General features: G+C 41.7%; 2 protein-coding genes across 4 annotated transcripts in view; one reads left to right on the top strand and one right to left on the bottom strand.

Annotated features, from left to right (window-relative positions):
* SLF1 (SMC5-SMC6 complex localization factor 1) overlaps positions 1-10,659 on the bottom strand; it is a 38,605-nt gene extending 27,946 nt beyond the window's left edge. The window contains exons 1-5 of one of the 2 annotated variants that reach the window (XM_048503738.1): positions 10,513-10,659; positions 9,589-9,702; positions 9,304-9,379; positions 4,374-4,614; positions 1,169-1,325 (exon numbers count right to left, since the gene is read on the bottom strand). In XM_048503738.1, coding sequence (XP_048359695.1) covers positions 1,169-1,325; positions 4,374-4,614; positions 9,304-9,379; positions 9,589-9,702 — 588 coding nt within the window. In that variant the 5' untranslated portion in view covers positions 10,513-10,659. The remainder of the gene's footprint in view (positions 1-1,168; positions 1,326-4,373; positions 4,615-9,303; positions 9,380-9,588; positions 9,703-10,512) is intronic. The other variant, XM_048503739.1, reaches the window with a different exon arrangement.
* Positions 10,643-25,014, top strand: part of KIAA0825 (KIAA0825 ortholog) — a 251,024-nt gene continuing 236,652 nt past the window's right edge. For both annotated transcript variants that reach the window (XM_048503736.1, XM_048503735.1), the window contains exon 1: positions 10,643-10,702. The gene's annotated coding sequence lies outside the window, so the exon portion shown is untranslated. The remainder of the gene's footprint in view (positions 10,703-25,014) is intronic.

Here is a 25,014-nt window from a genome sequence, read left to right as displayed (position 1 = left end):
CGCAGGAGAAGAGTTTGGATTTAACACCCCCCCCGCCTTTCTCTCCTGTAAGGAGACTCAAAGTGGCTTACAATCTCTTTTCCCTTCCCCGTCCCAACAACAAACACCCTGTAAGGTGGGTGGGACTGAGAGCTCCGAAGAGCTGTGACTAGCCCAAGGTCACCCAGTTGGTGTGTGTTGGAATGCACAAGCTAATCTAATTCCCCAGATAAGTCTCCACAGCTCAAGTGGCAGAGCGGGGAATCAAACCTGGTTCTCCAGATTGGAGTGAATCAGCTCTTAACCACTATGCCACTACTGCAGAAGCATCAGTCACCACCCACCTCATCTCTGCAGGCGGGGTAATTTTAAGTGGGAAATGTATTGGCACAGAAGAAGATGCAGTCCTTCAAATGCCCTTAACAATTAGAACCCACATTTTGAACTGTATCTGTAAAGGCACTGCAGACCTTTTAGCGCAGGGCTGACAAAATTCCAGTAGCCAGCCTGACAGCAGCCCAGCTGTTGTTATCTTGAACCAGCTGAAACTTCAGATCTTTTTATAAAGGAAATGCCACATAAACTACATTACAGTATTCTAATCTGGATGTGATCACTGTGGTCAGTTCTTGCTTTTGGACCAACAGCTGTAGCTTGCCTATTATCCAAAGTACCCTTTTAGTATCTATAAGTCATGAAGGAGACCTGAAGCTTCAACTGTGGCCAGCAGTCAGTGTGGTATAGGATTCCAGTGTTAAATTAGGGTCTGAGTTGCAGTTTCTAGGCACCTGTTTGAAGCTCGCACAGACCAACCTAACTCAGCTGTTAAGGAGAAACTGAGCTGAATGACATTTAAATTCCCTGAATATCTCTCCTAGTGGTTTACATGTTAAACAGCCGAAGGGACCAGATGGATCACTAAAGGCCCATGTAGCATAAATACCATACAGCTAGGCAGCAGTCCTCCAGTACCACCTTCTGACATTTCCCAGTGAAGTAAAAGTGGAACCACATGGCATTCCCTACTTCCAACTCAGCAAGTATCTCCAGAAGGACACCATGGTCAATGAAGGGTCAATGAGAACCAACAGAGGCAAACTTCCCTCCAGTTATTCTCTGGTTGAAGACTGGGAAGACTGATGCTTCAAAACTTGTCAGATAAGAATAGTAATATTTTAGCCATACTTACCTCTAAGAGATAAGTCCCTAGATAGCAAACTGGATAGCATGGAGCTCCAGTGATATCTGCCTCTTGTTTTAATGCCATATTGTTAGTTAATATATGGGTAATATTCTGTGGTGCAGTTAGTGTTGTATAGATTGTAGCTTTTCCTGCTGCTAAAACCCTAGGAGAAAAAGCAAGAAAATATTGTTTTAAAATAAAGTTTATAAAACTAGATAGCATGTCAAGGGCATGATTAGCCTCCCTCTCAAGGAAATAGTATTGTTCTAAATAAATGAATGTGGACATTTTACTAAAATAATCAAGACTTGATTCAAACTTTTAAAAAACAGAACTGGCCCATTCTGGCCAAATTTTTCCCATGTGAAAAATCAAGAAACATTACTATAATCACAGCAAGTATTAGTTTTCCACTTTTTTCTCCTCACTGACAAAATATAGTCCGTTTTTCCATATGGAGATACAAAGCAAACATATTACACAAAAGTAACACACATAGTATCAAAGTAGTTATTAAAAATACTTTCATAAAAATCAAAATATACTCAGTCTCACCTGCACACACACACACACAAAGGCCAGGCACATTCTCTACCCATATGATCCAAGACTCCAGAACACACATCATTACCTTCCTTTCTGTAGCTGTGGCAGAAAGGGACAGGTTGCTACTTTCTCTTCCCCATGGAGAATCACAGGGAAGAAAGGTAGGATGGTAAAGCCCAATCTCGTCAGTTCTTGAAATCTACGCAGACCACCAAAGGATTCTCTGCAGAGGAATGCTATGCCAAACCACCACTGCTCCTCACTTGCCTTGGAAAAACTCTTGCTAGGGTTGTCATGTTGGCTGAGACTTGATGACACTTTATACACATACATTTATAGGCAACAAACTATTTTCCTCAAAACAAACAAAAATTACAAATAGCTGCACCAATTCATTAGGGGGAAAAGCTGAAAAGCTGTGTAGCACAATATCTTTTACTAAAACCAACTAAAACATCAAAAAGTAGCCAGTAACTGGTCCTAATGAAGATAGTGAACTACCCCTGCTTTTGCATTCAAACATTACTGATTACCTTGACAGATGGAACTAAAATGTATCAAGATGAACCAAACAAGGACTCTGAACAGGATATATACCCAGCAAGGCAAAACAGATAGGTTCCAGTACTAATATATCTAGCCAAAATTCCTTTCTGAGTTCTCAACCACCATTCTTATGGTCCTACACCTAAAAAGATACAGAAAACGTTTCTCTTAAAGTCAAAGACTTCTAAAGGGCAAAAATAGTAAAATAACTACTAAATAGTAAAATAAAATAACAACTAGTAAAATAAAACAATTCTAATCAGAATTACATCCTTCTTAAACAATGAGCTTAAATGGGCTTAGAACAGTGTAGTTCTGCTTGATTGTTCCATTGGCATATCTGCGTAGGGACGGGGAGGGGGGTTCCTGCCTCCAAGCCCCGCCCCCGTGCTTATAAAAGCAAAGGCGATGAGGACGGAGCCTTGTAGTTACTTCTGCTCTCCCCAGAGAGGGCAGAGGGAATGCCAGCTGCCGGCTGGGAGGGACGAGACCAGGGGAGTGGAGCTCACCCCAGAGCCCCACCCCCAGGCGTAGTGGGGGGAGGCACCTGAAGAACGTCTGTCTCTGGCTGCCATTTCCCCCCATATGCCTCTGGATTGTTCTGTAGATTTAATAATGGAAATGTTATGAAACTAAGCTCTGCAGAATACACATTAAATTTGGATCCCCCAATACTTTTTTTCCCTCTCAGGTCACAGTTGACTCATTTGTTGACTCATTTGACTCAGTTGACACAGTTGACTCATCAGTTGACGACCTTGTATTGTTTTCAAGGCAAGAGACATTCAAAGGTGGTTTGCCATTGCCTTCTCCTGTATCACAACCATGGTATTTCTTGGAGGTCTCCCATCCAAATACTAGCCAAGGTCAGTGTGTGTCACTGGCCCAAAGTCATCCAGCAAGCTTTCACAGCACAAATGGGAATTTGAACCTAGATTTCCCAGGTTCTAGTCCAACACCTTAACCACTACACTACACTGGCTCTCCAGCTCCTAAAATTGCAAAGGTAAAATATGTTGTGTACTTCTAGTCACGTGATTAAAGAAACAAGATGTGTACAGAAAAGACACACACATATAACTTATTTTCATAAGAAGTTTCATTTAACATATTTGTATTTCAGCCTTTCTGAAGACAGCACACACGGGGACATCCCACTTTATCTTCACAACTATCCTGAGTTATACAGAGGTTATAACTTTCCCATGGCCACCACCTGAGCTTCTGATATATTAGACCAGGGGTCAGCAACCTTTTATGATTAAAGCATTGAAGTACAGCAAAATAGAGTCAATGTCAGAAAACCAATTAGTGTGAATTAAAACATAAAAGGTTCAGGTTACTGATAATTTCCTGGCCTCTGTCCCCACCTCCTTCCCTTCCTTCCACATGGGGCTTAAAGATCCCTCAACTTATGGACCCTGTGAAGGTGGCTGCCGTCTTAGAATGGGGAGATTCCCCACCAGAAATGGCTTCCATCATTTCCAGGAATTTGTGTTTGCTACCCAGAACTCCTACAACAGTAGAAATTACCCATGCAAGCTCACAGAGTTATAGATCATTTAGACCCTAGTTCTGGTATAAAATATTTTCACTCTGGCCCCTTCCGAACATGCAGAATAATGCACATTCAATCCACTTTCACAATTGTTTGAAAGTGGTTTTTGCTATTCCGCACGTAAAATCCAGCTTCAAAGTGCATTGAAAGTGGATTGAAAGTGCATTATTCTGCATGTGTGGAAGGGGCCTCTGCCAGAGTGATATTTTGAAAAAGTGTTATATTTTGTTCCAGTAACTAAAAGCACATTCAAGAGACTGCAGGCTGAAGAACATAATGTCATAGTTTGCATGAAGATAACATCTGAATTATCTGGAAAAACTGAATGTATCATCAACTGTACAATGTACTTGCAGCAATAAAATGAATTTAGTTAAGAATGTAAAGTTACTCTTGCAGAAAGACTTTCTCCATGTAGAGAAGGCATCATGTTTGAAGCAGCTGAAAAGCACTGTCCATTGTTTGTGACTGAGTTAACCAAGAAGTAGCACAAATATGTTTTCCTCTAAATCAAAATGGATCAATCATTTATTACCTCAGTTCCAAGAGGTCTCATCTTACCTTGTAAAGGAATCCCTGTCTTTATCACCTTTCACAATAAGGACAACTTTCCATCTGTGGAAGGCCCCTGCAGCACCAGAGCATGTCAGCTCTTCGCGCCATCTTTTAGGTGCAGATTGCATTTGAGGTGAATAATGGGAGCCTTTTTTGATTTTATATCCCCATTCGTAAGTTGTTTCATCAAGCCATCTGCCACTTGCAGCACTATTAATTATGTAGTCCTTGGTTAGTACCCACTTTCCTGGAAAGCAAATGAACTGTCAGCCACAAAAGAATTTTGGTGCAGACAAATGGCAATCAAATGAAGATCAAATATCAAAGTTAACAACATTCACTGTGAATGCAAAAAATAAAATTAAAAGTGTACAAACGTTAGTTAATTTCCTTACTATTATGATAAGCTTTTCTAAAATGTTAAGGTATTTGACTGCACATTTAAAAACAGTGGTATTATTTTCTTGCAATATATTCCTTCTGTTTAATAAAAAAGATGTATATGCATTTAACTCAATATTTTAATTAACCTTATTTTTAATGTTTGTATACTAGCTCTAATCTTAAATACTACCAATTTTATTAATAAGAGACACACAATAGACATAGTGCTTATTCCCCTTTAATTAGTTTTCTTCCCCAGAAAAAAAGCATGCAAGACTGCAAATACCAACATGGAGACCAGACCAGATCTGTCCTTGCTAAGAGATCATTCTTACAAAAGCCACATTAACCTTTTATTCTGCTGTCAAGCAGAAGTGTATAGATACACTCATTTTACTTTCAGAACATAAAAATCTCAGATCTGTCAGCTAACAAAGTATACAAAATTTAATTATAACAGTGATTCTCCCAGTTCTTCAATCCTCTATAACCTTAGCAGATATTAACTTTTATAGTAGTTGCCCTGTCACAACTAAGGATGCACAGTGCACATTTTAGGGGTTTCTGGAAGATTTTGGTAATCATCTCATTTTTCCTTCTCCCAAACCTTATTTTCCAATTCTTTTAGACTTCATAATTATAAAGGCGGTATCACGCCCCCTTTCACAAATGAGAACTACAGCATATTTCAGTGAAGCAACTGAAAGTCTGTGATCCTAATCAATTTTACAGCACAGCTGAGCAGATTGTGCCATTGCAAGGCAGCATTTTACCAGATGGTACTTCTATAGGTGCTAGCTTTGGATGCCAGCAGTCATCTGATGGAGAGGAAGAAAAAAAGGTACTCAACTCACAACCTCTTTGTTTAAGAGATATTGCCTTGTATTATCATTTCTTGATGAAAAAGTTCCAAAAGCACAAAAGAATGCTATCAACACTTCATTTCATAGAATCATAGCGGAAGAAGGACATAAAAATGATTGTTGTTGGACAAATATTCAGTAGATACTACAATTAGCTATTTTTCCACCACCCCACCCACAAATTAACATAACTTTTCACAAGTGTCTTTCAATTACTGAACATCTGAAGCAAGCCTCTGTGCATTATTAGGACAGAAGAAGCAATTTTTTATTTTCTTGATGCTGACACACAGAAAGCGATTACAGGATAAACTACATAAAAAGGAAGAAATATTTAAGGTAATATAGTGTGGGTAAGTGTTTATTAAGGCCACTTATGAATTATTTGTTAGAAGACTTGTAAAAACTATCTTGGGTTTTGGGGGGGGGGGTTGATGTGGTAGCTCTATGTAGGATCATTACTGCCAAATCTCTTAGGCCGTTTCCACACGGGCATTTAATGGCAGCCTGGAGACGGCAAAAACGCCGTCTCCAGGCCGCCATTCGGCGACAGGGCTTAGCTGCATCGACAAGGCCGCCTTCGCCTCGCTTTAAGCCGGCAGTTTTCCCAGAGCTCAGAAGCGCTCTTGTTGAAACGCCCTCAACGCCGCGCTGCCGGTTTAACGGCAGCGGCTTCGGAGATCGCCTCCCCACCCTACCTTGTCCCTGGTTCAGCGCGTCGCCGAGCCTGAGGACGCTTCTCTGCCCTGCGCGCTGGAGCAGGCGAACCAGGGAAATAGGCTGGTCCAGGCTCGTGACGCCGCGCCAGGTCTGACATGCCGGTCAAGCCGGGCGCCGGCGCTCCGCGGTGCCGGCTGCCCGGCTCTTTCCAGGACCGTCCGTGTGGATGGTCCCAGCGTCGTCGGGGGAAACGCCGACCCAGCCGCTTCCGCATTCGTGCGGAACGCCTTAGGTTTAAAAGACTAAGAATTGGGTTACAAAAACTCTTACTGATTTCAAAGATAAGTACACTATATTAAATACTGATAGTAAAAACTTAAAAGAAGTAATCGTTCGTTTTTATGCATTTCTGTTCAATTTACAAGAAGCTACTTGAAAGAGGGGGGAAAAGTTATGAAAACCCATTTTTAGTAAAGTCCAGGATAACAGAAACCTGAGACATAGCCCTCACAATTGACTATCCAGACTTACGCAGGTTGAATGGTTATGTGTTCTTTCTCTTCTTTCTTTCTTTTCCAAGTATGAATCCATTTCTCTTCCTGTATTAGCACTACCTCTCATAAATGGATGTCCTATTCTCATTTGAAAAGATTGCTATGATTAGTGCCAATGCAGACATGATACTGTAACTACAACTAGGGAGGAACTGGAGTGTGTGTTTTGGTTGGGGGTGGATTGGTGAGAAATAGATGCAGGAAAAAAGGGAGGGAACCGGAGAACATCGTGGCACAGTTTCAATCTCTTAATCATGATTAAGAAGCCCGATACATCCAAAACATGGCAAGGAAAAACCTTGCTGTTTCTAAGGGGCAAAAATTACTCTCTGAAACAACACAAAGCTTAAAGGAGATTTTCTTCTACTGTGATTTCTGACTGGCTTTATTACTGTTCTAAGAATAAACTCTGAATAATGTGAAAACATTACATCCTTTAAGTACCTCATATTTTCATCACAGTATTATGACCATCAAGAAAACAAAGGCAAAATTACTGGAAATGGTAAATATACACAACACTTGGTTTGGGACCACACCAGGGAATCAAAGGCCCTTTCTGCATGGGCGCTGAGCGGGGGTGCATCGGCATAAATTATGCCGATGCACCCCCCTGGGACTGTTTGCACAGACGGTCCTGGTAGAGAGCGCAGAAGGCAGCCGCTGGAAGCTGTTACCTTCCCCAGCCGGCTGCAAAGCTTCTGCTGGCTTCAATCGCGTTGTGGAGGCCAGGGGACATGTCCCCCTTGGCCAGAGCAACGGCTCTGTAGATGGAGGCCAGGGGGGCATGTCCCCTGGCCTCCACAACGCAATTGAAGCCAGCAGGAGCAGGTAAGCTTGACTGAGAAGCGAGGAGGAGGCAGCTGCCACACTGCCTGTGCAGCAGGTGGAAGGCGCCACTTTTGAAAAACCTCGGCCGCGCCTGCTGTGCAAACACCTCCCCAGGGATGGCTTTTTTTCCATCCCTGGGACGCTGTATTCCACCCATGTGGAAACAGCCAAACACTAAAGATCTATGCCAGCATTTCTAAGCTAGCTAGGTAATTGCCTATATCTAAGCGTGCATGTGGTTTTCACCCTGGTCTTAAGTCAGTCATGCAAATAACCTTCCCTCTCAACACCTAAATAACAAATATGAGCCTAGATAAACTGTTAATAATTTACAGCCTAGAGCAGGGGTAGGGAACCTGCGGCTCTCCAGATGTTCAGGAACTACAATTCCCATCAGCCTCTGTCAGCATGGCCAATTGGCCATGCTGGTAGGGGCTGATGGGAATTGTAGTTCCTGAACATCTGGAGAGCCGCAGGTTCCCTACCCCTGGCCTAGAGAAATTGTTACTAAATTTACATGCCCACATATATATTTCAGTTAATCATTTGTGACATTAAGAAAAGAAAGAATAACCGAATGACTTCTTGGACACCTGTCTAGATGGACAGCTGTTTAGATGAAGAAATGTTACCAGTTTACAAACATGGCAGTTTTAAGAGTGCCTTTTCTAATAAATATGCTTAGTATTCAGATTTTGGTAAGAACAACTATGTGGTTAAGAGGAGTCTTTAAGCCAGTTTGAACACAACTCTAAAGGGTACAGAATGTAAGCATTTATACTGGTTCTTCAGGCTATCTGAAGAGTCACTTTCTCAGTTTTAGGCTTAGCAAACTATCTGCAGGACACTGATTTCAATAGATTATGATGAGTAGTAGTGTTTGTCTGGCTGTACCAACAGAAAAGAGAAAGAGCCCAACAGCACCTTAGAGACTAACAAAATTTCTGGCAAGATATGTGCTTTCATGAGCCATAACTTCTTCAGATACAGCTGAATGTGAATCCATCTGTCCTTAAGTAGAGAACAGTGAATGTCAGTAGAAGGTGAATGACAATTGCAGGCAATAGCACAATACATTCTTCTGGATTGAATAAGATTCATGATTCATTACCAATGCTGATTTCTCTACCCTGACTACCCCTCTGCAATCACGCCTAATCCAATAATGCTTGCTATTGTAATATACATGTTTACATGCTATTGCCATTGGGTATCTGAATTCACTCTTCTCTATTTTAGGTTAGATAGACTGACATACTTGCTGTATCTGAAGAAGCTGTGACTCAAGAAAGCTTATACCCGGCCCTTTAAGGTGTTACTGGGCTTTTGCTCTTTTCTAATGATTCCAATAGCAACTTATGTGAATGTCTTTACTATCTTCCTCTCTACCCCAACACACCACCTTTTGCCTCTTACCTCCATAATAACTGGCCAGGGCTGCAGTGTTATCATGGGCCATCAGAAAAAGATTTCCTGAGATCTTTCTTCATGACACCCAGATGTCTTATGAAAACAAATGACTCAACTCTCTAGCCAACATAATAGAATTCTGTTCCATTCCCAACTGGCTAGTCACCCCTTAGAAGAAGCCAAGGGTTATACAGTTCCTGTCCCTTGAAATCATTGTGCACAAGAGCCACTCACCTGCTGCACATGCTGATAAGAATTTTTCACTTTTGCAAGGCTGCTTTGCTATAAGGTGAGTGCAATCCCTATATTCCTGTTATACACACACACACACACACAAAAAGAACACACAAGAATCACTAAAAATTCTTTGCAGCTTAAAACACAATAAGAAACGAACTGAACCCAATTCCAAACTGTTTCAAACACTAAACTTTATTTTTGTGAGGACCACATGGGGAAAAATACCCCAAACAAACAAAACTACACATCTTTTGTATGTTTTATTCAACTTTCACTTACCTTGTTGTCCAAGAATACACAATCTAGTTTGAGAAGCAGTTCAATTAAAGACTTCTTGTCTTGATTCTTAAATCCAGTTAGCTGGATTCTTGGCATCATGATTCCAATTTCCATCTGTTTAAAAAACAACAAGTTCAAGAGACATGCAAAATATCTGAGGTCGAAGTATACAAAGAGTTGTGCACTTCTCAAATAATTCTACTTATATCACTTGCAATAGTAATGCTATGAAAGACTGAGGACCTTTCCAGGATCCAATAATTCCAGGGCTAGTTTTTTCAAAAAGCTCATACTTACAGACCATACAGTAAATAATGGGGAATTATGTACCTTTAATGGGACACAAACTACCTTGGAGTCAACGGTACATTGCCTTAGGATAAATGTGCACAGGATCAGGCTACAAGTTTATCTACAATGATACAGAAAAATAGTCAGTCTAAGCCTGCTGTCGCACCCTGAAACTATTCACAAAGGAACAGATGGATCACTTTGCAGCTGACTAGAGAACAAAGTGGGCCCTTTGAGGAATCTGTTCATTCACTCCGGCTTGTTACGAAGCTAACATAGTCTACGCAAACCGCGAACGGGCACAAGCGCCCCCAAACGGCGCGCGGAAAAGAACGCAGACCAGCCAAAAGTGTGCGCATCAAAAGTGCCCAGGCGCGCTCGAGAAGTGGCCCCTACTTGTTTGAATGGAAATAAGAGTTTACAGGTTTCGCCAGCTTGGGAGAAAACGTGCATTACAACACAATCCCCGCAAACTCTGAGCGAGAAGTAAGAAACAGTTTGCCCGGTTCAATAATTAAAGAAGAGAAAATGAAAACAGCGCGCGACACTGAAACAGCCTAATAGGCGCACTGAGCGGCCACATGGAGCAGCTCGCGCACATGCAGACACTGCACAAGAACTGCCGGTACTTACTTGTCCGGCCGGCGACGCTATCGCATTCTCCCACCTCGCTGTTGCTACTTCCCGCGCAGAGAGGGCTAAGCCGCTTCGCCTTGGCTCCGCCTCCGGATGTCTGAAGCCAGCCGTTCCGGGCCGTTGTCACTGACGCTCGCTGGTCTCCGGGACTACCAAGCGCTGAGAGGAGCGCGGCCCGGCCTACCTGGTAAGTGACGTTGAAACCTGTCAAGGCGGAAGAGGGGGCTCGGCGTCGCTCCCCCTTTACTTCCACGGTCTAGAGATTAGCTAGATCCTTGTCAAAAACTTCGCTAGGCTTTTATTTAGTATTTCCCTCCGGCGGTTTGTTTATATTTAACTAAACTCCGTTGAAGAACACACGTACAGCGGTGTGAAATGAAAGCCATCAGCGTTGGAAAATGGATGGAAGTAGACTGCAAACAAAACTTTCAGCAGTTCTCTCCTCGTGCAATATAGTCCTGTGTGTTTGTGATACAAAATGAACAATTTGTTAAGGATAACCACGGTGAAACACCGCGAGAAATGAAATAAGGCCCTTTAAATAACTACGGGCTTGTTTTGTTGTATAAATCTGTATAATCTTTGTTGAATTAGGAAACAGAAAAGAGGGAATCGTTTCTTAATCTGTTTTAGGATCCTGCTTGTTGTAGACATTCAGCCTGCTTCTAAACGTTTTTACTCAGAAGTAAGTCCTGCTGACTTGTTTCCTTATTCCTAAGTAATAGAGCTGCAACTGTATTTAATCATGAAAAGTGCATTATTTTGTTCAGTAGGTTCAAAAAACTGAATCTGGGTAAAACATTAAATTACTTTTTCATAAAACTAAGGTGTTATTGTGAACACACTGAAAAAGTGGTTGAACTGAGTTTTCTGTGTACTTAGAATCGGTCTGATTCCATCACATGCCTTTGAATCATGGGAAAGGAGAAAAAAATGCAAATCGAGTTACACAGGCATTCTCCCATTTCCACACTTGATTTTGGTGGACGTAGGCAGGCATTTGTTTCCACAAGAGATACAGAAAGGATCCTCCAAAACAGCACTTGGCATCCCCACACCCCCAACACACCTAAATTGTCAGGGAGGGGACCAATACTTTGTTTTGTTCAAGTTTATCCTATGTTGAAAAACTAGTTTGTGTGTGTTAGGGAAAAATGGAATACGAAGGGATTCTGAGCTGGCAACTAGAAACTAGTGGATTTGGGATAGAATTGAAATGACTAGCTATTGCAAATTCAACACTGAAAAAGAGAAAGAAGTAACATCACCAAAGGACTGGTTCTGGAGGGTTTTCCGGGCCATGTGGCCATGGTCTGGTGGATTTTGTTCCTAACATTTCGCCTGCATCTGTGGCTGGCATCTTCAGAGGTGTATCACAGAGAAAAGTCTGTTTCTCACTGTATCTAAGTGAGAAGGGAAAGTTTAGTGTGGTATATTGTCCATGTCCCAGGGTGCGGAACCAGTCATTAACTGTTTGGGTGGAACTTGCTTGAGGGTGGGGTTATCAGTCCATTTTTTAAGTACTGGGAGCCAGGCCCTGCTAATCTTCAAAGTCTCTTCTTTCTTATTGAAGTTGTCCTGGTGTTTGTGAATTTCAGTGGCCTCCCTGTGCAGTCTGACATTCACAAACACCAGGACAACTTCAATAAGAAAGAAGAGACTTTGAAGATTAGCAGGGCCTGGCTCCCAGTACTTAAAAAATGGACTGATAACCCCACCCTCAAGCAAGTTCCACCCAAACAGTTAATGACTGGTTCCCCACCCTGGGACATGGACAATATACCACACTAAACCTTCCCTTCTCACAAAGGCCCTTTCCGCACGGGCCAATAACGACGCCCTGGGGACGGCAAAAACGCCGTCCCCAGGGAGCCGTTGGCACGGGCGGCGCTGCCAAAACGTAGCAGCGACGACCTGGCTCCCTTCCCCCTCCCCCAGGGTGGCCTCAGGCCGCCTCCAAAAACTTCCCTCCTGGAGGGAGGTTTTTGGAATACAGCGCATTCCCGGCGGCGCGGTGCCCAGCTGGCCTCCGAAGGCCCTCCCTCGCTGTCCTTCGACCCCTGGAGGTCGGAGGGCAGTGTGGGCGGGTCTACGGAGGCCAGCAGGGCGACGACGGCGACGAGGTGAGTGGGGAAGGACGGGGAAGAAGGGGGTCGGCCGGGCGACGGCAGTCCGCGGTGCCTCCGTGCGGAAGGGGCCTTAGACACAGTGAGAAACAGACTTTTCTGTGTGATCCACCTCTGAAGATGCCAGCCACAGATGCAGGCAAAACGTTAGGAACAAAATCCACCAGACCACGGCCACACAGCTCGGAAAACCCTCCAGAACCAGTTGAATCCGGACGTGAAAGCCTTTGACAATACATCACCAAAGGAATTGATGAAAAGAGAGGAGGGAGAGAAAAGTCAAAAGATGAAAAAGAAGGGGGGAAGAATAGCACAGAAGACATTTATCAGTTTTCTCTCTGAGGTTAAGATTGTTCAAATTAGTTTCATCATGATCCTGTATCATTTCAGACATGGTCCAGTGGATGGCCCTTCCTTGATCTCTGGCCAAAGCAGGGTCCAAAACCCTTCTACTTTTGTGCTTAGAGGGAAAGCTAGACCTGGGTCACATCATTCTTGTCATTGTCAGCCTGAGATTGGGAGGCAGTTTAAGCTTAAGGATCCTGCATTTAAAAGTATTAGTCTTGCTGTCTATCGCTGATGAATTAATGTTGGAGGTGTGCTTTTATTCTCCATTTACAGCATTATAAAGATACGTAACCATGCAATCTGTTCTGGTCACATGAGTAGCAAATGTAGATGTTTACTGGAGTGACCAAATACAAAATAGAAAGTCCACTGCTCAGATAAAATGTCAGCAGATCCATAGAACTATTTTCTAGCATCTACCTGGGCCAATATAGCAGTCCCTATATGTGCATTACTTGTTTAAATAATTATTTGTGGATGACCACATGGTGATCTTTTATTTCTCTGAATGATATCAGCTGCATTCTCAAGTACAGCCATGCCAAGCAATGCAAAATAAAAGATATGCAAGCCACCCTGTCTGGTTTACAGACTATTATAATATCCATTAAGCCAGGGCATAGAACCAGCATATTCAATCTGTCTGGTGGGCTTCCATATGCAGATTGAAGGAAATATTCACAGGAGTATAAGAAGTACTCATTCACATGGTCTTGCATAATCTAGATGATATGGTTCTACCTCTTCTCTGAACAGTTTAAGACAATAAATGATGGGTCTTCCTCTTTGAAAACAAAGAGATGACTATCTGATAGTCTCTCTTGGTTAGTATAATCCATGTCATAATCTAATGCAAGAGTCCCCAATGTGGGAGGCCATGGATGCCATGGTGCCTGCTGATACCTTTCCTAATATTTATAATGTGATTAATTTAAAAAAATATTTTTAATATTTGTAATTTGAAAAAAAGTTTTTGGATTTAGTTTTTAAAAAATTGGCTGTGATAATTAGGTACATTTTTCCCCAATATTTTTTTTACCTAATTTGTTCCGGGTTGGAATTTTCTCTACTCCTCTGTTTTTGTTTGTTTTTACGTTTCCTGGTGCCCACCAAATGTTTTTACAAAGTGAGAGGGGCAGGTAAGACTTTTCTCTGCAATTCTTCTGATTAGCTATTGAAGATCTGATTGCAGATTTTAAAAAAATGCTTCAGCACCAGTTGCTACCACAGGAGAAGGATCTTCACTGTACGACTGAAGATAAGCTGTGTGTTTGCAAGAAAAAAACATTTTAATGAATATGTTCATTTTAAAAGCTGCTAGTTAAAACAGAGCTGCCTGAAAAGCTGAAGAACTGCAATTAGAGTTATGCATAATCTGACCTCCTTAGGTTTTGTGGCTGGCTCCACCTCCACCTCCGGCTACTGCTATTTTGTAGTTGTGCCCACCGCCCTGTGTCAGAATTCCAAAAGGTTGGCTCAAAAAGGTTGGGGACCCCTGGTAAACGGATAGACCCTGTTCTGTCTTTTTTCCATTGACCCTCTCTGTCTCTACTTGTTTTGTTTGTTACAGTTGCAAGACAGTAATTGTTATGTTTCTAGTATAACCATACTACATACCTCAGGGTAATAGAAAACTTAAAAATTATGTTTAATTCTTCTGACAAATACCATGACCTGGCAAGCAGAGATAGCTATAACGGACAGTCATATTGTATATATGTGGCTAGTAATTTAAAATCTTCTTTGAACAATTCACATTTTTAACTTGATAATAAAGATGCAGTTGAAACTTTTATATTCTAATCACCTTTTACTTCTCTTTAGTTAGCACTGTTTCTGCTTACTCTTATTTTTCTAAAGACAATATCTTATTTGACTCATGGCTTGTCTAAACATGTTGAAAGTAGTGAATCTCACATTCACACTCTGAAAGGCAAATAGTGACAAGATCAGTCAAAAGGAAGAGAGGAATAATTTATAAAAGGAACTGTAGATAATGATGGCAGCCCCAGTTGTTTTAAAGTGCATCTATCTCACCTTTAATGAATTAGGTTTGTCAACAGTGTATGTTTTATGCACCACTTCTAATGAAGTGGCATACTAGCAGTGCAGTGTACTTTGAGGTTTACTTTATCAAAGCCTTTTGCTGTCTTAAAATAGACCTTTTAAATAATAGATACTAAAAACTACATTTAAATAACATTAAGGTTGTGACACAAACACCAACCAACAAACTTCTGGCAGTTCAAAGTCTGACAGCTTGTCATTAACTCATATTATTGCTTTTTAAAAAGGCAACACAATATCATGATTTAAGGGCTGAGTGTCAATTTAACTTTATCTGTGCTGGCTTTTGTTATAGGTGCCACAACCTTAGTGTCATTTTCATTTAGGCTTTCATTTTTCTTTTGCTTAATTTTAAAAGAAAATTCATTGACTATCACATCTGAAAAGCAGACTGCTTCTTCAGTAACTTGCTCTGAACCTCAAGCTCAGGAAACAAGCTATATGTTGGCACTGGGTGCTTTCTTCTAGTTCTTTTATTTTTTCTCATCTGGCATACAAACAGCTTTGCAGATTGCAGTTTGTTCTGTCCCAGGCACTAACTTTTAAAATCCTCCTTATACTAAGTGAAGAAGGCTTGTTTATATATTATGAAGCCTGTAGCCACATGCCATTGTCCAGTACTCTGCATCTTTTGTAGAATGCTGCACCAGCATCCCAGAACCCCTGTGGCCACCAATGCAGCTGGGACCGTCTGGGGACATGGCCAGGGGAGGAGCCAACATCAGTCTTCTTCCTTGCGGCTGTTTGCCAGTTTATGCTGGCTGTGGGGCATCAGGATTTACATGACTATTTTGGGTTGCTGTGGAGAAAATGTCTGCTAAGACACGTCCCGTAACAGAACAGATCCCATTTTTTGTTCAGAGCTATTTTAGAAAACGACTTTCTGTAACTCTTCTCATGAAAAGTTGTTTTGCTGAAATTTCAAAAGGTGATTTAATTGAGATGTTTGGAGCCATCCTTTTCAAGATTGTTCCAACCCCTTATCTTTTGCCATGGCTGCAACTCATCTTAGAACCAGCTTGTATTGCCCAATCAAAGTCGAAATTAAGGAATTATCCAAAGATGGCGGGCCAGAGTCCTGTTTTTTAAAAACTCTTCTTTAGTTTCTGTAGCTTTATTGACTAGTTCCAAATTAGATGAGTAATTGCTTCAGGCCATGAAGTACTTCATTTCAGCTAATGGTCACGTTTACTTTGTTGCTGCTTGAATCTTTGATGCTCTAACCCAGCCTTGCCTGTAAAGTTTTGTTTCTTGAACTTTGTTCATGGATTTGAGAACTGTTAACCAACCATTTTTTAGTAAGTAAGATTCAATCTTTCCTTTAGCTTCCTATATCTTGCTCATTGGGTTACAAAAGGACTGCTTATTAAAAATCCTTCTTTTAAAATAAAATTATAAAAATCCAGATTTGTGCCCCAGTAAATGGTTCAGTGAACTTGGTGGCTTGGCATGACTTCAACAGAGTTCTGAGTCTGGTTCTCCATAGTCACATAAGTCCATTCAGCTCCATAGAGGCTTGTTGGCAGCAGGGAAGTTGTTTTGTTTTTCAAGCCTCCCTACTCTGACAGGAAGCCTCCCTGGGAGCGGTGGTGTGGTTGCGGTTCTGCTGCCATCCACCTTGCCGCTTGGAATGGGCTGTTAGTTGTCGACAACCAAAATTGCAAATATAGTCAATGTTTAAAAGTAAACTGCAAGCTGACACATCCTACCTTAGCCCATATACCTTAGCCTGGCCACGCGTTGCTGTGGCAATTGTCCTTCTCATCACAGTCCACAACCCATGTTGTCCATGCAGGTCCAATGATCCCCAGCATAGCCTTTTGTCCATGAAGGTCCATGCAGGTCCAATGATCCCCAGCATAGCCTTTTGGGGTGGTCAAATGGAATCCCTCTTTCCCTTTTCAATGCACATCGTTATATGATGCTGTCTTGTTTTTTTCGTATAAGGTAACCCTTCCCATTGCACAACAGAACTATCCAGAGTGCGAATCCCGCTGTCCATGAGGCTGGTTGACACGCACAGTCCTGGCTTGGTTAAGGCAGAACTGGGGCAAGCAGGATATCCCAGTCAGGCAGCAGAGGCAGGGTGGTGAGGTGCTCAGATCGAGGCCAGCTCCCTGGGTTCTTAAAGGGCCACGTGCAAAAGAAGCTGAGCCGGTAGTGTTGGTTCGCCCCCCACCCCGCAGATTTTCTTAGAAGAAAAAGGAAAACTCCAGCTCGCTTTTAGTAAAAGAGAGCTGTGGCGAATATGGGTGAGGAAGTGGGAAAGTGGTGGTTGGATGTGAGGGAGGGCAGAGTGAGGTGTGTGAGGATGAGCTGGATGTGTATGACAGTATGTGTGTTGTGTGGTAGTAGTGGGTGAGGCACAGAGAGTGAAAGTTACCTGCATGTGTGTGGGTGGGGGGAACCTCACCTGACGTCTCACACGGCAAAGTGTGTATGTGTTTCACTTCCACTCGTATTACTTACCAGTATTACCTATTTACTGTTTTCACTGCTCATCTCTGCCCATCTGAGCGAACATCCTAAGCCCTCATACCAAGCCCTCAGGCCACAGACAGACAGGCTGCATGAACATTCCAAGGGTGACAGTTAAACAGAGCCAGCTTCATGGCCTGGTGCGCCAGGAAAAAGATGTTTTACCTCACTCAGGTATGGACTTTCAGTGGTTTGAAGGTCCGATTACCTGCCCACAACAGGGAGGGACGTCCTGTGAAAATTTGGGGGCGATCCGTCCAGCAGCTTCTGAGGGAGACCATCAGGGACAAACACACTGTTAGATTTTTATATATATATATTTATTGCTATCTGATACATACAAAAAAGGAGTTAAAACCAAAATGATAAGCTTTGTGTAAAATAACATAAAATACATCATTTGGTCAGGAAAAGGGGTGATTCAATTGGTCTGTAATAACCTGCACAGCTGGATGTAGTTGCTCATAAATGCTTTCGTCTTCCTTCTGAAGCTATTGGTTAGAGGCCTCAGTTCTCAATGAAACTGTTTTCCTGTGACACTTTGGTGCAGTTTCTTCTTCACCTCCCTCTGATCTTTCCCCCTCCAGAAAGGCTGAGCAATAATCTGCTTGGTAACCAGTCTGTGGGTATATGTATCATAGTGGAATGAGGGTGAGTTGAACATGGAAGAGTTAGGTCAAAAGAGGACACAGAAGCAATGAAAGCCCAGCATGCTGCCCACATGAAGATGCTTTTAGGTGCAAAAATGCACCTTGTACTTAAGAACTTAAAAGTGTTTCACTCATTCTAAAAGACAAAATGGTTCATAGGAGTTCTTTTTCAGTATGTCCCCAAATTTCTATTTTCCATCAGAAAAACTGAAAAAAGGCCTCAGGATCAAAAAAAGAGGAACCCTGTTTTTACTTCCATACCTCCTACCCATGCCTTCATATATCTAGATTTGACAGTGCACTTTACCTTGCTTTAATGGATTTTTTCCCAGTTCTCTCCCAAGTTTCCCAATTTTTCCTCTGGAGAATTGAAGAGTCCTCAGATTTGTTCATGGTATAATTTTTGAGTGAGAAAAAGCTTTTCAAGAAGCTTTTCACCCATCACAATAAAAATATTTTGTAGCAGTTTTTTTGTATTTCCATTTCCTGCAAATTTCTATTTTTCCACTGGAAACATTGAAAGAAGTCCTCATAAAAATATTTTTCCCTAGAAATTTATATGTCCCCCCCCCCGACCATTCACATCTCTAGCAGCTACCATGAGCTCCCCTTTCATCAAAGCTGTCACGACTGCCATCAAGAATCCCAGGTAAGGAATGCAGTACAAGGTCATAGTATTAGCATGGACCCTAGAGGGTGGAGAATAATTTTGGCAGGAAAACCTCCTGCAACAAAGGAGAGCTCTACAACACTGGAACAAACATGGTGGATGCCTCAATCCAGTCTAGCATGTCTCCCAGTTACACCACAAACACATATGGAATGAAACCATCAGATTTAGGAGCCCTGCCATACCTCTTCCAGAAGTGCTTGAATGGCTGAAGGCGGCAATGGCTAAGGAAGTTATGTTCTTGCAAAGTGATATCAGGTTAGAGTGTATTGCTTCATTTAGAAAAGTTTGTACATTCTTCTGTGCTTTGAATCTCTTGTCTCTTGCATTCTCGTTTTTATAGGGCATTTTTTTCATCAGGAAAATGTTATGTTTTTAATAGAATCACTGCTTTGCCTTCTATTCTCCTAAGTCAGTGAACATTAAACAAGCAGCTCATATCTAACTCCTGGCAGCTTTGGTTTAAAATTAGAAGGCATTCTTTACTGTAGAAGTTGACAAGGCTGAAAATAGTATTTGTCCAGCTGGACATCTTTTGCAATCACTAAATGAAAGTTGAGATTCTGTCTCCTTGAAAGCTTCTGTGTCAAGAAGGTAATTTGGACAGTTTGCGCCTTGACAAGGATTATTAAAATTAGATGAACTGAAGGAGAAGCAAGTGTGAGATAGCAAAATTGACACTGACACTGTACTGTCTGTTATTTGTGGCTAAGATAATGATGACCATGTTGATATGATAAATCTAACATTTACAGTCTATCATTCCAACATGTTAAGCAGGAGCTACAGTAAAATGCACTTACAGTTGGAATTTTCAACACTAATAGATGCCACTTAGTTTTAAAAAGCAAATTTTAGTAAGTTGTGAGAAGATTTAAACCAACATGTTTTCTTCCTTTAATACCCTAGAACTAGTAAGAATAGTTCAATAAAAATAAATTAATTATTACAAATATAAGGAACCAGTGAGGTACTTACTTATATTTTGTAAAGAGTACAAATACTATTTGAATGTTATGACAAAAATTCCATAACATAAAGGACTAAGAAATATGTCCGAGTTAATATTCTAAGAGTGAGTGCACCAGGAGTTGCCAGGTTTTCCTCAATGACTACAGTTCCTACTATACCAAAGAGTGCTTCTGTCTCATTTTCCATTGCAGTTTCTTGAGGGAGTAAACAGAAAGGATTGGAACAGAACTTGGGGAGCAGAAGGAGAGGAAGTTCCAAAGCCTTGGAGTAGATGTAGGAACTACAGTTCTTTTGAATATTTCCTGTGATATGCTTATTGCAGAAGTCTATCTGAAATTCACATTTCTAAAGAATTCTCTGTAATACCAACCAAATACATCACTTTTGAGAAGTGCCTTTGTAATTCTCCTGAAAACCTGAAACAACCTTTGTAATTGTGGTGTACAGTTTTTTGATATTATCATTGTCTTAATACAACGAGTACGTTGCTTTTCCCTCTTGTATAGTCTCCCTCTTCCACGGAGTCCTCTGACAATAATAATGACAGACTGGGGAAGACACTAACAGAAACCCTTGGGATGCTGGCAAGTTATCTTTTGAATCGGAACTTTCTGGAAAATTATGTGTGTGGGGAAGGGGTGGGGAAATCAGGATTCATTTCACTGGAATACCAGTACAAGTTCTTTCCTTAAGGTTGATTCAGAATGAGTTTATGAGCAATCATAGATGTTTGACTTCTTTGTTGTCACTGATTCTGAGAAACTGCTGTGACTGGCAGCATCAGCTTTCTCAAATCTGTTGAAAGCAGGAACGACAACAAGAGCAGCTAGGACAAAGTAAATAACTGCCATTACTTCATTAGTTTAAAGTTTCATTTGTGCTGCAGAAAGGCAGAAAGTCCATACAAGGCTTGTTACTTCAGGAAAGAAGTAGATGTATTTGTGTAAAGGAAATTCATACTTTTAAACAGAAAAATAGGCATTAGTATAACTATGTGAGCTAGGATGGAGAGTACAGAGAGCATGTCTTCCCTTCCTAGTAGGTGGAAAGAGAAACAGGAAGCGATAGAGTTAGCTTAAAGGAAGAACCCCCCAAAAATATATCCAGAGAGACACCTGCAAAGCAGACAAGAGGAAAGAAACAGGAACGTATGTATCTAGCCTTGCCAGCTCTACTGCCCCCTCTGAGATACTACAATTCTCTGTACAAAGGAACATTTTACAGTACTTCACTTCCAGTGTACTTTATGTTATCAATTATTTTTCATCTTTGGAGGGGGATATAGAGTAAAAGAGCTGTCTGAATTTTTATGTGTGTGTTATGGCTCTCAATTGTCTGAGAAGAAGAAAAAACACAGTTAATTGTGCTGCTTAATGAATGTCCATGAAACATAATTTTGTACTAACAAAATGTTGTAGCTTTCATGATAGCAGGGGAAGGTATGGAACTACAGATTGGTATCAGCATCTGCCATCAGATGGGAGTTTAAGCCTGTCTACTTGATTCTTGCTTTTTATATTCATTCACATATTGTGTTTAGCTTCTGAGATGTTAACTTTGATACTCAGAACACTTTACCATAAATGTGAGGGAATACATATTTATCCAGTGTGGTTTTTTGTTTTTTAAAAAAGGAACAGGTACTTATATATAAAATTGCACCAATTTCTGCCAATTCTGCCCTCAGGACTTGGGAGGCACCTCTCCCTAAGTTGTCAGTACTTAGGATTGATGCCACTAAAAAGCCCTCTGTTTCCTATTGTGAGTTAAAAGGTTGCCCTGTGCATCCGGGTAGTGGCCTGGCACTCTGACCAGCCTGTCTACATATAATCATGGCTTGTCTGGAAGTGGTGCAACACTATCAGTGGGTGGACTGGACTTGACTCCTCAGCTCTCTGGCTGAAAAGAGGAAGAATGTCCAGTGGGAGGCCTGAATAGAGTGGGCACACCTCTGGAAGAGAAGCCGCACTCATTGGAAGCCAGGGCAGAAAAGGAGAGGCTGAAAGGTGTCACAGTGTCAGGCTGGAGGAAGGTACAGTGGTGTAAATCGGCAGATTTGGTAGAGGACTGGAAAATACAAAAAACCTGTAAAGGAAGCAGCAGAAGTATTCCATTCTAGGTGAAATATACATGTAAATTTTACTCTTGTTTTCCCTATTTGTCTGTTTTGCCAAGCTATTTTTAGCAATTCAGAATGGAAGCCCAAAAGTTGTTTCATACATACATAGAGATGGTAGCACCCTATGGTGGTACATTATAAGAAGAGCGTAATAATTCTCATTATAGAGAACACGGAAATGAATATTAATTCATCATTAAACCAGTTAGATGGTTAAGATGAATGAGTTAATGAATGCTTAATTATATCTTTCTGTGAAGGTAGTGGTGTAGTGTTTAAGAGCTGCGGACTGTAATCTGAAGAACTGCGTTGGATTCCCCTCTCCTCCACATGAATGGTGGACTCTTATCTGGTGAATTGCATGCACGAAAACCTAACTGTCATGTTTACAAAATGATTTATTTTCACTTGAGAAATATGTAAAACTAATCATAAATCCCATTGTGCAAAAAATACAACAAACTCCAGAAAGCTAATTCTCCAGGGCAAGAGAGGGACATATCTACAGGAAATAGCACTCAGTACAAACACTGAAATTGCCTCCCATAAGAACATAAGAACAAGCCTGATGGATCAGACCAGAGTCCATCTAGTGCAGCACTCTGCTACTCGCAGTGGCCCACCAGGTGCCTTTGGGAGCTCACATGCAGGAGGTGAAAGCAATGGCCTTCTCCCATCCCCACCAACATCCCAGTTTGCAAAGGAAGGGAAGCAGGGTGCCTGTGAAGATGGAGAAATTTTTCCCATCTTCACAGTTCCCCTCCACCGTTTACAAAGTTGGATCTTGGCTTTGCAGAGGGATGCGGGGGAGGCAGCTGGGTGCCTGTGAAGGTGGAGAGCTCGTTGTGTGAAAAAAATGTTCTCTACCGAGTGGGAACCCACAAGTGGGTGAGAGGTCATTACCCCACTTTTTTCTTCTGTTCTCTCTTTTCTTCTCTGCTTCATGCTCTCCATCCTGCCCTCCCTTCTCTTAATCGTCCCTGTTTTTGCCCTTCTACTCCAGTTCTCTCTTTCTGGCCCACTACCCCAGCTCTGTTTTTAACTTTCTGCTCTGTCTTTCTGGCCCACTACCACAACTCCCTTTTGCTCCCCTCTACCCCCTCTCTCTTTCTACCCCAACTTTCTATTCTCTGTGTTTCTGCCACTCTACCCCAGCTGTTCTTCTCTCTTTCTGGCCACCTACCTTAGTTCTCTCTTTCTCTGTTCCTCTCCCCAGTACTCATTCTCTTTCTGCCCCTACTTCAGCTCTCTCTTTCTCTCCCCCAACCAGCCCAATTCTTAATAGCTTGCCTGGAGTTCTCTGGGGATGTGGTGAGGCCTCTCTTCCTACAGCCCTGCTCTCACTGCCTCAGTTGAAGCCATTTGGGGTGTGGCGAGGCCTTCCCCCTCTCCCCAAACGGCCTGACGTGGGGTGACCTGGCTCCAGGCTCACTGTTGACTTACCTGACAGTTGACTCAGGCAAGGAATAGGACAGCTGTGTGAGGACCCCTACTGGAGAGTTGACTCAGGTAAGGAATAGGACAGCCATGCAAGGACCCCAGAGCTTTAAGAAGTGCTGCTGACTGAGGAATCTGGAATTTGTAGTCCTGTCAGCCCCTCAGTACTGAGAATTGGTACCCTCTGGACTAAATCTCCCAGAGCTTTTTCTGGCTTGTTGTTGGGAACATGCTGCTCAATTATAGCAAGACAGAAAGTCATGTAGACTGCATTGGGGTAGGTAGGTCCACTTACATTTTGTACCTTTGTAATTACTGAAGGCTCAATAAACAACCTTGATTAAAGTCCTGCTTTTAGATTATTTTATAACAACAAGAATTAGTGCATTAAATGAAAACTCATGGATCACATGGTTTTTCTTTTAAAAAAACTTGAGTAAAAAGCCAGACAGAGATTGAGTACAAAGCATACAAACGTGAAAACTTGTATGTTCAGGCAAATGTTTTGTAGCCTATATGCTATAGGAATTGGACCTCCGTTTGAATAAAAAGATGATAGCAGTGGCTAGGGGCACCTTTCATGAGCTTGCCCTGATAGCATTTAGATTAGACCAATGCAATGTGCTTTATTTAGGGTTGCCCTTGAACAGTGTCTGCAAGTTGCAGTTGGTACAGAATGTTGTGGTCAAAATGTTGACTGGAATGAGTCATAGGGACCATATCACTCCAATATTGTTCCATCTACACCAGGGGTAGGGAACCTGCGGCTCTCCAGATGTTCAGGAACTACAATTCCCATCAGCCCCTACCAGCATGGCCAATTGGCCATGCTGACAGAGGCTGATGGGAATTGTAGTTCCTGAACATCTGGAGAGCTGCAGGTTCCCTACCCCTGATCTACACTGACTCCCAGTTTGCTTCTGGGTCAACTTTGAGATGCCAGTATTGACCGTTAAAGCCCTCTGTCTCACCAAAAGATCTCAGGAGATTTCTGATTTGATCCACCACTTCTTCCTGGACCTTCTTTTTAGTGGAATGCTCCACTGTGGTCCTAGTGCCAACCTAGTTCTCTTCTTCCCCCTCCAAACTCCAATTCTCTAATAGAAACTATTTGTAAAGCTAAGTGCAGCCTTTGTCAAAAACATCTTTTTGTGCACTATTAACATGGACCTTTGATAAAACAGCATTTATAATGCATCGGACGACTTTCAGCAAGACTTGCCTGTTCTATAGTAGCGCCTACCATTTTGAGTCAGCTTTAGTAGGCTATGTGCTGCCATGGCCATTTTAAGACTGTCCCTAGAAGTTTCCTGTGTTTGCAGCTCATCCGAGGTCTATTTCCATGTAAAAAGTAGATAAATAAACTTTGTTTATCCTGGTGATCAGGCACACATGTTTTTCTTTTTTAAAAAAATTAGCAATATTTAATGACATGTCTCTCCTTTCACTATCTTCTGATAGTGGATGAATTTTTTTTAATTTGATGTATCCTTGGTAAATCTTATTGGCCTCCCTCTGTGGTTGTGTATGTCTTATTTTTTATTATTTTAAATATTATATGTATATATATATATCTCCTAGGATATATATAACCTCTATCTATCTATCTATCTATCTATCTATCTATCTATC

This window comes from Sphaerodactylus townsendi, linkage group LG07 (genome assembly GCF_021028975.2).
Source record: "Sphaerodactylus townsendi isolate TG3544 linkage group LG07, MPM_Stown_v2.3, whole genome shotgun sequence".
In the NCBI taxonomy this organism is placed as follows: Eukaryota; Metazoa; Chordata; class Lepidosauria; order Squamata; family Sphaerodactylidae; genus Sphaerodactylus; species Sphaerodactylus townsendi.
Note: the sequence above shows the minus strand (reverse complement) of the source record. Positions and strands in the feature narration are given on the sequence as shown.